Source organism: Drosophila miranda, chromosome 4 (genome assembly GCF_003369915.1).
Source record: "Drosophila miranda strain MSH22 chromosome 4, D.miranda_PacBio2.1, whole genome shotgun sequence".
In the NCBI taxonomy this organism is placed as follows: domain Eukaryota; kingdom Metazoa; phylum Arthropoda; class Insecta; order Diptera; family Drosophilidae; genus Drosophila; species Drosophila miranda.
In genome coordinates, this window is record NC_046677.1 from 14,570,198 (window position 1) to 14,586,417 (window position 16,220).

At 44.3% G+C, this 16,220-nt stretch overlaps 2 protein-coding genes across 3 annotated transcripts in view; one reads left to right on the forward strand and one right to left on the reverse strand.

Annotated features, from left to right (window-relative positions):
- LOC108162279 (tRNA-dihydrouridine(16/17) synthase [NAD(P)(+)]-like) overlaps positions 1-11,926 on the forward strand; it is a 29,598-nt gene extending 17,672 nt beyond the window's left edge. The window contains exons 2-5 of the mRNA XM_017296938.2: positions 10,022-10,461; positions 10,519-10,963; positions 11,030-11,195; positions 11,254-11,926. Of these exons, the coding sequence (XP_017152427.2) occupies positions 10,041-10,461; positions 10,519-10,963; positions 11,030-11,195; positions 11,254-11,745 (1,524 nt within the window). The 5' untranslated portion in view covers positions 10,022-10,040 and the 3' untranslated portion in view covers positions 11,746-11,926. The remainder of the gene's footprint in view (positions 1-10,021; positions 10,462-10,518; positions 10,964-11,029; positions 11,196-11,253) is intronic.
- A 466-nt stretch (positions 11,927-12,392) lies between these two features.
- LOC108162274 (testis-expressed protein 2-like) lies at positions 12,393-15,841 on the reverse strand. Of its 2 annotated transcripts, none has more exons than XM_017296932.2 (7): positions 14,658-15,840; positions 14,100-14,592; positions 13,805-14,029; positions 13,666-13,737; positions 13,396-13,584; positions 12,954-13,330; positions 12,393-12,884 (listed from the first exon to the last, which is right to left on the reverse strand). In XM_017296932.2, the coding sequence occupies exons 1-7, from the start codon at positions 15,668-15,670 to the stop codon at positions 12,476-12,478; spliced, it is 2,778 nt and encodes a 925-aa protein (XP_017152421.2). In that variant the 5' UTR covers positions 15,671-15,840; the 3' UTR covers positions 12,393-12,475. The 2 variants fall into 2 exon arrangements, with proteins under 2 accessions (XP_017152421.2, XP_033250117.1); XM_033394226.1 differs by having other exon boundaries at positions 12,747-12,874; positions 14,658-15,841.
- Between the last annotated feature and the right edge of the window lie 379 nt (positions 15,842-16,220).

The following is a 16,220-nucleotide window of genomic DNA, read 5'->3' on the forward strand; positions in this document are numbered from 1 at the left end:
ATAGAAATCATGGCATTATAATAGCATATATCATCTTTTATACACACTGTCGATCAAAATGCATTTTCTATTGGAAATGTGTGTTTGACGGGCAGCCATTTAGGACGACATTTTGGTATTGAATCCACCTCTTTATCAGTCTACCGGCGGAAGATTACCAATATAATCCCGAAACAATGTTGGGATATGCTGTACATATTTTATAAATGTGTCCCTGTAGAAAGAAACAAAAAACGCTAATCAAGGGACTTATAGAAAGAATAGAAGAAAGAAATATATATGCTATTTCTTTATTTATTGAATAAAATGAAACAACTTTGAACTAATAGCTCCCTTGATGCGTATAAATGACCAATCTTAATACTCGTACGTACTATTTACTGCCTCTACCATCTCTCTTAGGTGTATAATAAACTAGTCCCTCGAGCCTTCATTCAAGTAGGTTTTTTTTTGTTCCTGAAAGTTTTCATACTAGAATCTGTTGCACTGCATTCAAGTTTTCGACTTAATGAATCTTTTTTCTTTGGTTTCTCCAAGTTTCTACGTTTAAGTACCCCTCCCCCCTAACAACATCTTCGTCAAAACTTATGTCATATTACTTCTAGCCAAAGTGCAAAGTCCCTTTGCTTTTCTCCCACACATAAATACTATAACCCATTAAAAACTAGGGAAAAAGTTGGATTTGTAAGTTATTTAGAAAACCCAATCCAATCTTTAACCTTTCGAGTGCCAGAGGGGTCTCCTGAGTAGCTCTCTCCAATTCAATCAGTAATATTCACGTTCAATTTGGCCATTTGGCCTCCGAGATGCCGCCCTCATCATGGCTCGCTGTCGTTCTCATCGTCTGGGCATACAAATATAATTAAGTGCAAAGGCAACACACCAGACAGCCAGCCCGAAAACACGGAAGAAGCATGAGAGAACATCCTTCGTAGCACATACACACACACAAGGCCAAATGGCACAGCCCCTTCATTATCGTCACTGCAGTTGGAAGGCTGTCTATACGCAGCCATACCAACCCCATTCCCATCCCAATCCCAATCCCCATCCCCATCGCCATCCCATCCTAGAGCTCGTCTCAAGTTTTCTTCTGTGCTTTTCCCTCGCTCTCTCTTTTTTTTTCTGTCGCTTGATCTGGAATCAGGGCTGACGGCCAACAAGCATCATTAGTCCTAATGAGCTGTGTGTAATAAAATTTCATCACAAAATGTGTGCAAACAACATTAAAGCAGAGGTAAACAGCGTGCAGGAGTTAAGGATGCTAAAATTACCTTCAATCTGTGGCCCCTGCTCAAGAAATTAATTAATAAACCAATTTGTGTTGCGCCCGTCGGTGAAGCTGATGAATATTAGAGGAGATTTCCTTCTCGAGGGTTTCCAATGAAATGCATCCTGCTGGGCCTTTGTGCATCTGCATTCTCAGACTTCTCAGAAACGTAGTAGATTGTACTCGCAAAATGGCAAGGAAAGGTTTTACAAGATAAAAGTGCTCTTCTAGAATCTTCTAGAACAGATTATAATCCCTCGAAGCAACGAGGAACGACTCATTCTTCTAATTTAAGATTTCAAGATTGAAAGACAGCAGATGTTCAGTTTGGAAAACATATTTCTATATATATTTTTCCACTCATGTCATTCCCAAATGGAGGAGAGCTGCATTCATAACTTGGCCCCATTTCAATTGTGTCTCTATGGAAGGGAAGGGCCCCAGCGAAAGATGCCAAATTGTCGCCAAAGGGAGAGACCTCTGTCTCTACTGTCCTCTGCTTCGTTGGTCTTCTTCCCTGGCTTGTCTTCTCCTCTGTTCTGGCTCTCTCATCTGTTCTTGCCACTTCTTTGCATCCAATTTTTGGGGCAAGCTTCCACACTTCTGTGTGCCGTTCCATTGTCCTTGAAAGGGGCACAATGCGGGCCTGTTACGCGCCTTGGCCTTTTATTATGGTTTTATTACGTCAGCAAAGGGAATGTGTGTACACATAGGACGCCAGCAGAGAGGAGTAGCACTAGGGGAAAGGGGAAGGGGCTTGCATAAGAAATGTCAGACGACCACCACTACTAGATGGGCACAAAAATTGTCAAGAAACGGTGTGGGGGCGTACGGTGGGGCTGCCTTTGATTAAGTGGCAACATCTAGTGACGCTTTAAAAGCCCTACCCATTAACCCATTTCAGGGGCTGGTTCCTCGGACCCGAGTCCCCAGTCCGAGTGGACAGAATGAGAAAACGAAGCATTTTCGGATGACTAAGTGGAAAAAGTGGGAAAATTAAGTTTTTATTTGTGCAGGCCCAAGGACGAATGTGTGTGGTAGGAATACGTATGAGTGGTTTTTGTTGTTGTCTCTTTCTATGAAATGGAGGGGCACGTGTACGAGTATAAATGTATAATTAAGTCTCTAACACCATATACCATATGTGTCTGTTCGTTGAAATCTATAGGACTCTTGACCAACTAACAAACTATTTTTATAAGCCCATAAATAAATGCGACCTTTAATTTGGTTATATTTAGCCACACATATTGTCAGAAATAGACGGCAATTATATGGATAACAAGACTATTTACTAGCTACACGGTACTTGGTACTTGAAGCACAAGAAGCTCGACAAAAACACTCCAAATGGACAACTTCTTAACTTTAGAAATATAGGCTGTAGATAAATGGATACAGCGATCAGAGTCGTTGTGGTACCTATGTGGTGGACCCATGAGAACACCTTAAAAAAGTGTTGAGGTTATATCCTCCGCATCTGGTCACCATCGAAGAGACTTGGAACTTGTTCGGACAACTGCAAGCGGACAAAGGAGTTGCGGCTTGGGATGGGTATTGAATAAACCTACAAACAAAAGCCGTACCTGAATTTTACTGTTAAATGCTAAAAGGTTTATACCATCTCCAAAACAAACAAAAAACAATTAGCTAAAACTAAATTGAAACAGATAGCAGTACTCGTTTTGCCTCGCCTATTGTTTCAATACGAAATCCAATTGTACGACTATTCTATTGCCAGATCAATTCCCTGAGGGCTTTCATCAGCCCCAACACCAATACCAATACCCTTTAGAGTCTAGGCCAAACACGAAAGAAATCCCCTTGAATGGTGGGGTTAATCGCAATTGGCACGTCAAATGGCGATGCATGCAATGCACGCAATAAAAGCGGTCAGCTCTGGGTCCACTTTTTCTTTCATTTCTGCTATTCTTCTACCGGTCTTTTCTGCCATTTTTGTGTCGTTTTAGTTTTTGTTGCTCTTTTCCAGTGGTTGCACGCAAAGAGTTTTATTTTATTTTTCAATTTGATTGCCATCACGCCATGGGGAGTGGTTTTTGGCCAAGCCTGCGCTTTAATAGACCACAAGCCAGCAGTGTTCCCAGGCCACGGGGATCTCTCTCCAATGTACACATGTACCTCCCCAATGCTACCATCCTTGACCACTTGAAATTTCATTGCGCCGGCTAGAAAACTAGTAAACAACAAGTTCATTTCCAACTTTTAAATACCCACCTATTCAGAAAATATTTCTAAAAAAGTTTTTTATGGAAATTCAAAAAGCGGAATGTTGTCAATCAACACTCTCCTTTTTAGACATTCATAATTATCCGTTTGGAATAATTGTTGGTGGATAGAAAGATTATTTTCAGTTGTACAAGTCTGTCGAGTACGAGAGTCATATCTTTAAAACTCTGGACTCCCAAGTGATACAGAGATAGATGTAAATATAATATAATAAAATTCTTAGCTCTTTTCTGGTTACAATAATGTTCCATATCTTAAAGAATGCGGATTACATAACTGTTTCTTACTTTTCGGAGGGAATAGATGGATTTTGCAAAAGTTTATACACAGATCTTCTATGTTCCGACATCAGGGTGTTTATGGGACTAGATGGTTACTAGATGTGGTAGACTTTTGATCGGACACGCTTTCTTTAAAAAGGCCCATAGCCCATACACCCTAGCACCCAACGACTAAGGGGTATCAAAACTCCAACACTGCAATTCCCTTGTTACCCTTCTCGCCCCTCGTTCTCCCCTCATAATGCTGTAAACTTTCAGTTGTATGCGTAATACAAGGCGCAGTCATTCCGATGGAGGGATTCGGGTCCTTGTCCGGGTCCTCCATGTTTGGGTGCGTGCGAGTGTGAGTGCAAAGGAATGAGGTCATATTTTGGAGTCTGGCATCGCCGTTTACAGCAAGTTTGTCTCCTTTCTTTTGTCTCTTTTCGGTTGTCGTTCCGCTCGTTCGACAGCGAAACAAATGTAAAGCAAGCCGTGGCAATAAAACAGCAACAACAAGCAGAGGAAAAGGAAGAGCACAAAACAGCAGCCGGCACCAGCTTCTAAGTAAATTGCGGCACTTGAGTGGAAAGAGCAAAGGGAGCCAGAGGTGAAGTGGAGTGGAGTGCCGAGGAAGGGGAATGAGGACACCAAAAGGTATATTAAATGCGTATAAGGTGGGGCAGGGCCGTTCTATGAGACCCTAGAAAATGTCCTGGTCAAACAAAAACAAAATATACCCTAGTCAGTGAAATTCGAGAGAAGAGAAAACACTGTGTATTTGCATTCTCGGTCCCGAACCTCGGTTTCTAGTCTCGACCGCGTCACTTCCTTTTGCGGTGGCATTCTCCCCGATTAAGAAACCTCGCTGCATATAGTAATTGAAATGTATCGACCTTACTCATCTGAATATTTCTATGGTCTTTGGTGGACCCAAGCATGGAACTACCACAATTTTTGTACGCCAACTTGAGGCCGTTATTCACTGCCTAACCTTGTTTTTGATATACCTTGGGACAGCCGAACGTAACTTCGGGTTGAAGTGCAAGAGGGAACAATGGGAAACAAAACCACAGGAAAAAAACGCAAGAAAAATAACTTTAGTGGATCGAAGTTTGAATACCCTTCAAGTTCATCAACCAGCTTAAATCGGTTTTACAAAGTTTTTTCAACCTACAAGTAATTCATTTGTTTCTTATAGCAAATGTAGACGAAATGTTCTGATAATACCTTTATTTACTCCCTGCCAGGGTATCGAAAAGCAGAAAAGCGACAAACAGAAAATGTCAACCCCACCAGGGGCGTAGCCGCTCTCCTCCTGTTTCCCTCCTCTCTTTTCGGCTCCCTGAAAAGGATTTAACGCCTCGTTTAATGGCAAGCAAGTTAATTCACATTTTTTGCGCATTACCAATTTTTCATTGAGCTTCCTTCGGTTGAGTCCCCACTTTGGAGCTGGCTTTCAGACATTCCGCACGCGGGGACGGCAGGTCGGAAAGGTTGGGCATGCCAACTGCCAACGTCTGCACTTTTCCCAGGAACCGGGGCTAAGGCTAATTCTTTTGCTGTTGTTGGTGGAAGCTCAGGGATCACGAGGCTGATTTGTGCGGGCTCAGTGAATGCTTCAATTGGATTAGAAACTTCATTGGAATTAGTTGTCTTTACTGGTTCCGAGTTCACCGAACAGCTCGTTGTCTTTTCCTATTAGAGACCAAACTACAGGGTAACCTTTCTCAGCGAGATGCTCCTTTGCAAGTCCACCTCCATTGGGGATACAAAAGAAATGCAATACGCTGCATAGCTACCTCATGACCGGGTAACTTGAGTACAATCCGGGTACACGAGGCACGTTTACGTTTAAGAAAAAATTCCTTCCTGCTACCCATTGATCCTTCATGAAAATGATATACCATTCTGATATTTTTTATTTATTTTAAATGACTTGTTCTTACTTTTTCATACGTTCTGTTTGAAGGCATACCTTAATTTCAAAATAAATAACCTAAATTTATGCATTCTATACTATAATTTTAGCGGAGCCTTCTTTCTTCTTTGAGTAAATATTTCCTCTAGTTCGTAGCGCTTTCTTGCATGTCTTTTCGACCAAGTTTAACTTTTGAATTCATAATGTCGACTGACCAATGCGATGGAAGGTTAACATTAAATAAATATAACACTAGCCTACCCCCGTCCGTATAGGCCATAGAGGAGCCATTCTGGAAATTGGAAATTCCCCTTGCGGTTGATGGGAGCCATGGCCAGAGAGGAGCAGTGCAGGAGGAGCTGATGGTGATGGCCATGAGCCAAAGCAATTGCCATTCCCGCCACATGCAATGTGCGGTTGGGTGGGTGTGGCTTCATCCCATGCTTCACTGCTGCAAGCCCAACCCCCCACCCTCTTCGGTATTGCATTTCTGCTAAATGCAGAGAAAGCCAAGATTGCTTTGGCTTTGGCTCTTGGTCCGCCTTAATTGGTGCGGAAATTATTAATTATCTTTGGCCGGTGGCAGCCAGCTCCTTCTCCTTCGCCATCTCGATGGCCTTGCCCAGAAATCGAAAGCATTGAAAGGCGATTGGCAGTGTCCGGGATACTGATTCAATTTTCTGCTGCCGTCAGCTCCAGAAAATGCGAGAAACAACGTACTACCCAAATGGAATTGTCTGCGGTCTCCTAATTACCCGTTCAGGCCCGGCCAAGTGCATTGCAAAATGTTGCATAGCTCTTTTGGTCGTTCTGCGGTTGACCATTTGAGTGTGTCTGAGAGATTGCGGCATTAAATGAATTCACTTTGTTAGGGCGAAAGTTTCTGTCAGTCAGAGGGATACATATGCCGCGAAATGGGAGAAGTTTATACTGCAAAATAAGGGTAGACTCGACTATAGTTAATCTAATTATCCGAAAAATAAAACAAAACCATCTCTAGATCGTAATTTTATTTTTAGATAATTTTATACCCTGCAAATTAGAAAACGTAGACCAAATAAATCATTTCAAATTAATTTAGAACTGCTTAGAGAGCAAAGGGTATGCAGGATTCCAGTCTGGACTCGTATCTATAGGACATACGACTCCAAATGGTACTCCAGGGTCTCCAAATAATGACTTCTAAGAGCCACCACACCCTTACATGGAACCACTTCCACTCCACTTCCACTGGTTGTTAATTAGAACATGAGTCTGGTAGGTTGTCAAAAGTCTACAACGGATGAGAACAGTGTGGTGTGGGCCTGCTAAGAACCTAAAGTTGACGTTGATGCACTTGTAATGTTAAACCACAAACCAATGCGAGTGGAATAGTATTTTTCAGCAATTAGGACATGATTTATGCAGTTTTGAAGTACTTTAAATCGTACAAAAATGTTTATTGAGGAGTATTTGGACAAGTTCAAGCAAAGGCTTTAAAAATGCATTAAATTAAATGAAAGGAAATCCCATATGTTCCAAATATCGTTGAATATTATTACACGTTATTCATAACGATCTTCGAACCTACATCAATTTCAATAATAAATGGTTAAAGTTCAATATTTTGTGGAATTTTTGTTCCTTTTGCACAAAATGTAGGCACTACTACTACTATGCTCCACAAATGTTATGCAAAATAATAAAAGCGGTACGGGAATTTTTTTTACAACTTGTAAATCACTTTTTCGTACAATTTGCGAACATTACCAGACTTTTTCCCTAGTTGCGGACTGTAACAGTCTTGTATATTCTGCGAAAAGTTCTTAATTGCAAAATGCCCAAAGCCTGCTGCTGGCCCAAAAGGGTCCCGACCGGCCCCCGACATCTCATTTTTGGGTAATTTGGCCATAATTATGACAAAGCCAACTGCTGCCAGCCAATGCGCCACGCCTACTTTGCTCGTTACTATTTTTTTGTTGTAGTATTTTCAGTTCTTATGCAATTTTCAAAAGTTTTTGGCTGTACATTTAAAGTTTAATTACTCGCAGACAATCGAGTGGGGGGGGGCTTCAAAATGGCGTGCATTGTCAGCAGGAAAAAACTTCTTAACCCCTGACCCATGCACCCCTCCCCCCAGGGGTGTGCAACAGGAACGTAGCAGAAAGGAAGAAGAGCAAGAAACAGAAGCCCAAAAATAGCAGACAGAAAAAGTATAAGGAAGAAGGGAAAGAGAAAAACGGCGTACGAATATCTGCCTTTCGCCATTGATAAAATTGCATGCCATTTCCGGTCAGTAAACTTTCGATGGAAAAACTTTTCTTCTACTTAGTGACTGCATTTCTATGTGTGTGTGTGTGTGTGTGTGTGTGGGTGTATGTGTGTGTGTGGGTTAAGCGGAGCAAAAGTAAATTTCCAATTGAGCAAAGTTATGCAAGTTATTGTGCAAGCAGCAGGCTGAGGGCAGGCAGCATTGGGAGGGGCATTTGGCAGCATCTACCTGTCTAGGTGTCTAAAATATGCATTCACAGTGCGTTTCATAAGCATACGACAGGGTTGGAGTACTAACACTGAAGCATTTAAGTGCTTTACACGAAAACAAACTTAATTCCGGAATTAAACTCATACTCAATCTATACCTTATCTCTTTTTTAGTACAAAAGAACGTTTAACGATAATGATAACCAAGCCCGATATTAGCTTTAGAGCTCGATAAAATAATCGATAACTCGCCTTGACGTTCGATATTGCTACAGTCGACAACTGACTAATTGCGATAACTTTCGTTATTCTTTGAAAACAGATATTTGATTGATAAATCTTATTAGAGGTATTAGCCTTTTCCAACGATCGTTATCATTTCATCACAAGAGATCGATTGTACCCACCCAAAGCCACCTTATAGCCCCTTACCACACTGTACTTTTAAGCCATTTAACTTTGTTGCTCTAACAGATGCTCCAACAGTGCGATCCCCAAGTTGAAAATTTCGTTAAGCTGCTAAGAAGATTTTGAAGTGCATGCACAACTCGAATAACTCAATTAGTAAGGCCTTTTGTTAAACTATGTTACGAGGAGTACTTAGTTTCTGTTGTTGTTGCCACTGCCACTGCCACACTTTTTGCTGCTGCTGTGCATTGACTCGAAGCGCAATTTTCACGCTTCTGTGACTGGGCCAAGCCCCAAAAACGAAAGCGAAAACGAAAACGAAAAACGGTTGAAGAAAAGTGAAAATGAAAAGAAAATATGCAAGTAAGCTAGCAAATAGAGGAGGCGGAGCCGATGCACCCAGTTAATTGGAACAAAAGCCAACAAGTAACTGCAATTGGAAGTACACTTGCAATGAAAGTGAAACGTTAGACTCCAACTTTGAAAATACCCAATACCCAATGCCCTCAATACTGCACTATCAAAGGCAATCCCATACTACCACACTGAGAAATCAGTTTTGAAAATAATATATGCTCTCGATTTTATATCAAAATATCCAGCAAATGGAATAGTAGAATTCCAATAAATGCAGGCTTTGATCTTCCTGGTATTTCAATTTATAGAGTTTTTATTGGGACGTTGCCGAAGATTGTTAGCCTCCGAATCCAGGGTAAAAGTACAGCCCAACCGATCGAGAGATCCTCTATAGATTCTTTGCAATAATCATATTGGAATTTTAGGACAGTATCCGAGGACATTTTGTTGGTCTGCTTTGAATATTTTCCCCCAGTGCAGCTTTCTCCACCTCCCACGTGTGTTCCTCCTTTGTTTTTTTGTCAACAGCTCAATGTAAATTTGTTTAGCTTTTGCACTTTGTCCACCTGTGCGTGGCTCAACCCCAGCCCTACGCTCGGCCGCACCCAGTTCTGGCTAATGTGTCCCTAATTAGTTGCCACAAAACACCTTTGTGGTGATGGAACCAACTCCCCCAGCCATTAAGCCCAATGGGTTTAAAAAATGAGCCACAATTTTCACCAGCATTGCGGACATTTGTCAACTAATTTGCCAGATGAGTAAGTCGTGGGGCAAAACACTTGAGAGTCAATGCCTAAGGAAAGGGTCAATCATAATAATTAATATTCTTTCATTACTCATTCGTTTTCAATTGAATAATGTGTAGCTATGTATTCGGTGTATATGTACTGTAAAGTAGCGGACACATTCGTGCAAATAACGAGATAAATTGCCACGATTCGATACTTTTTACGATGAAATCTCTTCGATCGTAGTTTTAGTGCATAATAATCAATTCACAAGTGAATACGAATTCAAATCTAATCACCTTTGAAGCTCAAATAAATAAGTATATAAATATACTCAACAACAAAAGATTTCCTTCTATATTTCTTACAGTTTACAACTGCATTAAACGATGGTCAACGATGAGGGAGGCGAGACAAAGAGTACCAAACTATTAGGGTATGACTTCTATCGCCGTACTCTGGGATCCCCGCGGTATGTGGTGGCGCCCATGGTGGACCAAAGCGAGCTGGCCTGGCGCATGCTCTGCCGTCGCTATGGAGCCGAACTCTGCTACTCGCCCATGTACCATGCCAATTTGTTCGCCCACGATCCCAAGTATCGCAAGGATGCACTCCAAACGTGTCCAGAGGATAGGCCGCTGTTCATTCAGTTTTGCGGGAATGATGCTCAACAGATACTGGATGCTGCGCTGTTGGCGCAGGATCATTGCGATGCGGTGGACATAAATCTGGGATGTCCACAGGCAATCGCCAAGAGGGGACACTATGGCTCATTTCTGCAGGACGAATGGGAGTTGCTGACGGATATTGGTGAGTGGAATTGACTTAAAGGTTTTATATTATAATGAATTCATTTCTCGCTCTTAGTCAGGACGCTGCACGAGAAGCTATCCGTTCCGGTAACCTGCAAAATCCGCATCTTCGAGGATCGAGAGAAAACCTTACGATATGCCAAAATGCTGGAGGGTGCCGGCTGTCAGCTCCTCACCGTTCATGGCCGGACCAGAGAGCAGAAGGGACCCCTGACAGGTGTGGCCGATTGGAGTTACATACAGGAGGTGCGACAGCACCTGAAAATACCCATGTTCGCCAATGGCAATATACTGGGACTGGAGGATGTCCACCGGTGTCTGGACGAGACGGGCGTGGATGGTGTGATGACTGCCGAGGGTAATCTACATAATCCGGCCATCTTTCAAGGCCTAGCACCGCCCGTCTGGCAAGTGGCCAAAGAGTACTTAGAATTTGTGGATCTATATCCCTGTCCCAGCTCTTATATCAGAGGGCATCTCTTCAAGCTCTTCCATCACATGTGAGATTACACAGATAAATGTATATTTTGTGGCCTTTTAAAGAGAACTTTCCTGACTGTTTATAGCATGAACATACGACAGAATTCAGAGCTTAGGGACACGCTGGCCACTTCGAACCAGTTAGTGCAGTTCCAAGCCGTTGTGGACAAGGTCCAGGCCAAATATGAGCCCTATCATATGAAGGAAGTAGTCTATGTACCGGAGGAAATGGATGCCGCCATTAGTACAGATGTAAGTTAAAGAACATCCTTACAAAATATATAATTTTCATACGTTTTTATCTTGATAGAAGCTCGAGCTTTCGCCCTGGCTCTGCCAGCCGTACATACGCGCCTCCCCCGAATCCCATCGTCAGAAAATTGCCGAAAAAGAGCTGGCAGCCATTGATCCGAATCGCGCAAAGCGTCAATACTTTGACAAAGATGGCAATGAAATCTCCCGGAAACGCATGAAGAAGCTGCGAAGACGCCAGCGGCGACCCAATAAAACCGAGGCCCAGGTCCACCAACGACATGAACGGCGACTGCAATACTGCACAGTATGTGCCAATCCGCAGGGATCAAAGTGTGAATTCAATCTATGCCGCGTGTGCTGCAAGGACAAGTGCTATGGCGAGGACTGTGACTGTCGCGGCCATGGTATACTAATCAAATCGAGACGAGCCAAGGCCAAAAAGTACCAGGAACATTCCCAAATAGAGGGGAACAACGATTCCGGCGTCCGCACTGAGAATCTGGTTAGTGATCCTGTGCCGCCTGTTGTGGCAGGGGATGTTCCCTGATGTCCGTTCGGTTTAAGTGAATTTATGCAGGAAATGACTATTCTAATTGTTCCTATGTCGACTTATAAAAGAATGTAGATATGTTTGCGTGTTAAATATCGAACTTTAATTGTTACTTACAATGCAAAAACATTTTCATCGACGGGTCCGCCAAGGCCAATAAATTAAAAGTTTCAAATCACTCTGTTCCGATATTATTTTCTACATCTATAAACAAATTTGATCAATTGACATATAAGTTCATTATTAATTTGTATTTTGATGTTAAAAGCTGTTAAAATCCAAAAAAAGGTAAATTTTTTCAGTTGTTTTGGTGTTGTTTATATAAGATGATTCAGGAAGAAACTTTCTTTCTTAGTTATTTAACTATCTAAAAAAAAAACGCAGAAAAGTGGGACAATCTCGGCTTACGGTAACCTAAGAATTTATTGGGTAAATTCCAAACCATTTTTAAATGACATCAATGTACAAAATTCTAAAATGAATTTTATCGAAATATTTCCACAGTTTTTGCTGAAACCGGCGTTTCAATCGTTGGCGAATGCCTTGCCTTGCCAAAATCAACCTTAGCCCTAATTAAGTCCTTAAAGTTAATCTTATTGACATTTTTCACCCTAAATGTACATCATGGAAATAATTCTCATATATGCTGGTTAAATTTACGTAGGAAATTCTGAATGCGCACACACTTTGTGTCAAATGATAATCTGCGTTTAGACATTTAGTTGGGCTACTCGTCCTCGTAGCTGGGTTTGGCCAGGAAGGGTATGGTTACATCCACCATATTCGGGTAGACCAAAAACTTGTTGACAGTCTCGCACAGCTTGCTCTCAATGACATTGGTAACAAATGTCCAGTCGACGGACTTGTCGCCCACTTGAGGCTTCGTGGATATCCACAATCGTGGTGGCCCCCGGAAGCACAACCACACCCGATCGGACGGCGGGGGCGGTATGTTGATTGTCCCACGAGCCACCATACCATTGAGATCTACGCGCAGTGTGATGTTTGCATTCATTCTCTCTATGCGTCGCTGCACGTACGGCAGCTCATTGGCATATTGGGACAGTTTTGATCCGGCTTTCCGTTGGACTATCTTGAAGATACTTCCTGTTTTCCTCGGCGAGTTCTGGGAGTAGCTGAAACAATCGCAGAGAGGATATCAGCGGGAATTTAGCAGGAATCCAGCATAGAAGAGGGGAACTTACGCATTCTCAGTTGTGGCGCCCGTCGGTAGGCTGTCAACTTCGTCGGAGGAGCTACTACTCTCGCCATCGCTGTCGTAGATGGCAGTCGTGCTGTCCATCGGTGTGTCATCGTCCCCCATATACTGAGGTAGATCTCGCTGTGCCGATGCGCTGGGAACGCTTTTGGCTTCCAATTGCGTGGCCTTGGCCTTGGCTCGGATTCGCCGCAAATTGAGCTTGGTGGTCACCGTAATGTGAGCCAGTCCTTCGTAGGTAAGGTCCGCATCCACCCACACACCGCGCTCGTCCAGCATAGGCTGGGAGACTCGATGGCACAGTAGGGGCGATCCGCCCATATAGATGTTCGTTATGATCACCTCCTCCATGTAGCTGGGCAACTGTGGGACAAATCACAGCCACGAAAAGGTCTTTACAATTGATTCTTTGACTTTTTTCCACTTACCTTAACGGAGTTCAGCTTCTTCTGCAGAAATTCCTTGATCCTTTCTTGGAGTATCGCGTCATGCAGCATGCTGAAGAGACAGCGCCCCATCAGAACATTGGCCCAAACAACGCTGCCGGAGGGGCCCAAAAACAGGGAATGGTTAATGCCCTTCCATAATTCATGTTCTTGGCGCTTGGCGCGCCGATTCTATGTAGGAATGTTGCTTATTATTTGGTCTTACGCACATTCAAATGTCAAATAGGCAGAAAATCAAACCAACAAACATACTTTCTTTTTCTCTGAGCCGTTCTCGAGGCGGGATACTTTGGTAACTGGGATCTGGGACTGTCGACAAGCTTTCTACATGGATCGAAGAGAAAAATAGAAAACTACAACTGAAAAATCGGAGGGAGAAAAGGAGCCACACCTGGTAGACGGACATGAAACGGACATAATCTGCAGGATTCCTAGACACATCGGAACTCATGATCATTCCCTCGAATGTCTCCTCCTTTGGCGTCTCGGTAAGTAATTCATCCAAGGTTATCTCTTCGAACTCTACATCGGGCGTCTGCTGACCGTCAGGCACAGTGGTGGCAAACGATACCTCGCCCAAGCTCCGATTATCCATCTGATTTTCCTTCGGGACCGCCTATGGTAAGTGCAAAGTACTCGTATATTAACGACCGGGGTCGAGATAAAACACGAAAGCACCTTCTCACCTTGAGTCCACCCATAGCGTCGTCCATGCGGGCTGCTGCCTGCCTGGCGGCGGCCATCTGCAGGTCAGTGTCCTCCACAAAACGTGCCATCGGCACCTGAAGCTCCTGCTCATGGACACGCCCCTTGCTGGCGGCGATGAAGCGGCGATACCAGTCCTCCTTCTCCCGGTCACATCGCGTGAGGAGCAGCAGGCGAACCTCATCGCCACAGGGCACCGTGATGTCGTTCAGCTCCGTGTCCAAATTGACATTGTTCCGAGATTGTTCAGAGTTCGAGATCGATTGATTGCGTATCATGTCTGCGGCAAGATTCTGTTTTTCCTGATCCTCGGCGGCTGGCGTCGAGTCCACGGCAAAGCTTAGTGATGTTCGGGCCTCCTTGGACTCCAGCCTGAGCGTTGAATCCGACAGAGATTCAGTTGACAGACGAGCCGTGGGTGACTTACAGGCGTTCTGGATGGTCAGTTGGATGGGATACTTGCGATTGAAGTAGCTGTAAAAGAAGACAATTAAATATGAGTGTTGAAGAGAGGTCCTTCTCAAGGATCAACTGTTCACCGCTTCTTGGCCAGGCCCTCGGGCAGTAGCTCAACGCGACAGTCCCTCAGATCATAGGAGCGATGATCGGTGAAAAGGACCTTCTTGGAATCGATGGGGTGCTCGTTCCACATGCAACGCTTCGGTATCCTCGCTTGGGTGCCGGACATATTCAGGATGCAGCCATCCAGTCGCACATAGATGGATCGCGTCAGGTGGAAGGAGAAGGTGTGCGGATCGTAACTGTCTATCTCGTTCATCCAGCCCGAGTATGTCATAATCGCCCTTTGATCCGCCGACGATGGGATCTCACAGATGGGCATGTCCTCGTAGTTCGGTATCCCGAAGATACCCCTTTCCGGATGCGCGGAGAACATGAAATGATCAAAAACCCAGCGCAGGTGTTTGCCGCAGGAGTCCATTAGAGCCTTGAACAGCATTGTGGCGAAGACACCGCGTAGGAAGTCCTGCATCGGCAGTATCATCAGCACCACCATGGAGGCCCCCAGCGCTATGGGCGTGGCAATTGATGACACCGTTCCGCGATGACTACGCCATCCATTAAAGCTGATAGAGCTTCCTCTGGACAAGAAGCTGAACCGCGACTTTGATTGTGGCCTATCGGGAGGCCTTTCATCAAAGGACACTGTGGCATCAGGAAAAGCCAAACTCGCGCGTGAATCGACCCCATCTCCCTTCCTCCCGCCATTCCTATCATCCGTAGGCGCCTGCTCCAGATCTGGCCGCACGACCGGCAAACCTGCTGGGTTGATCGACATGGGTATCAAGTCCTCGAGCACCTCAACTCTAGACTCAATCTCCATATCCTTGCGGGCCTTGCCCCGGTGCTTTGACTTGCCATTAGCAATTGTAATCTCCATGGAGGAGGCGGAGGCATTCTGCCTGGCCTCTGCTGCCTGCTGGCTGGTCGATGGCTCACTGTCCGCATCGAGCACGTTGCGTCTTCGCAGAAAGCCGCTACGAAATGAACAGGACGGCGCACTGGGACTGGGGCTGATGTTCTTCCTGTTCATGGCTGCCGCCTGCTGATTGGCCTTCACCTTGGACTTGTGGATGTGGGCCACTGCCGATCCTCCGAATCCGACTCAACTGCTGATGCCAGCGGCGGTTAGAGTGGCTTTCAGATGAGGGCCGCTGGACGTGGCTGAGATGCCTTCAATGCTAAATTATACAAAATTTGAAATTTTTGTATTTTATTTTTTAAATGGTTTGCTTTGATGGAATCTAGGAGCAGTGCAAAAGTTATCTCTCTATTATATAATCAAGTTTCAATCATCGACCGGCAGGGATTCAGACACGGATTGCAGCATGGGCGTGCAGGTGAAAAGACCACCGGATGAACATGGACAGGGTGGGCGCATAGACATCAGGATGGTGCGATCTGCGGCCAGGGGATTGGGTATGCTCTCCGTGCTGTTCATCAGAGTGCCATCTACCTCACGCAATGTCAGCGATTCCAGGACCTTGCGCCCCCGTTTATGCCGTTGTCCGTCTGGTTGATCGGAGTGGTAGTGACGCTCAGCTCCTGCTGCAGGCTGATTGTGGATTGAAGAAAGTTGAGAT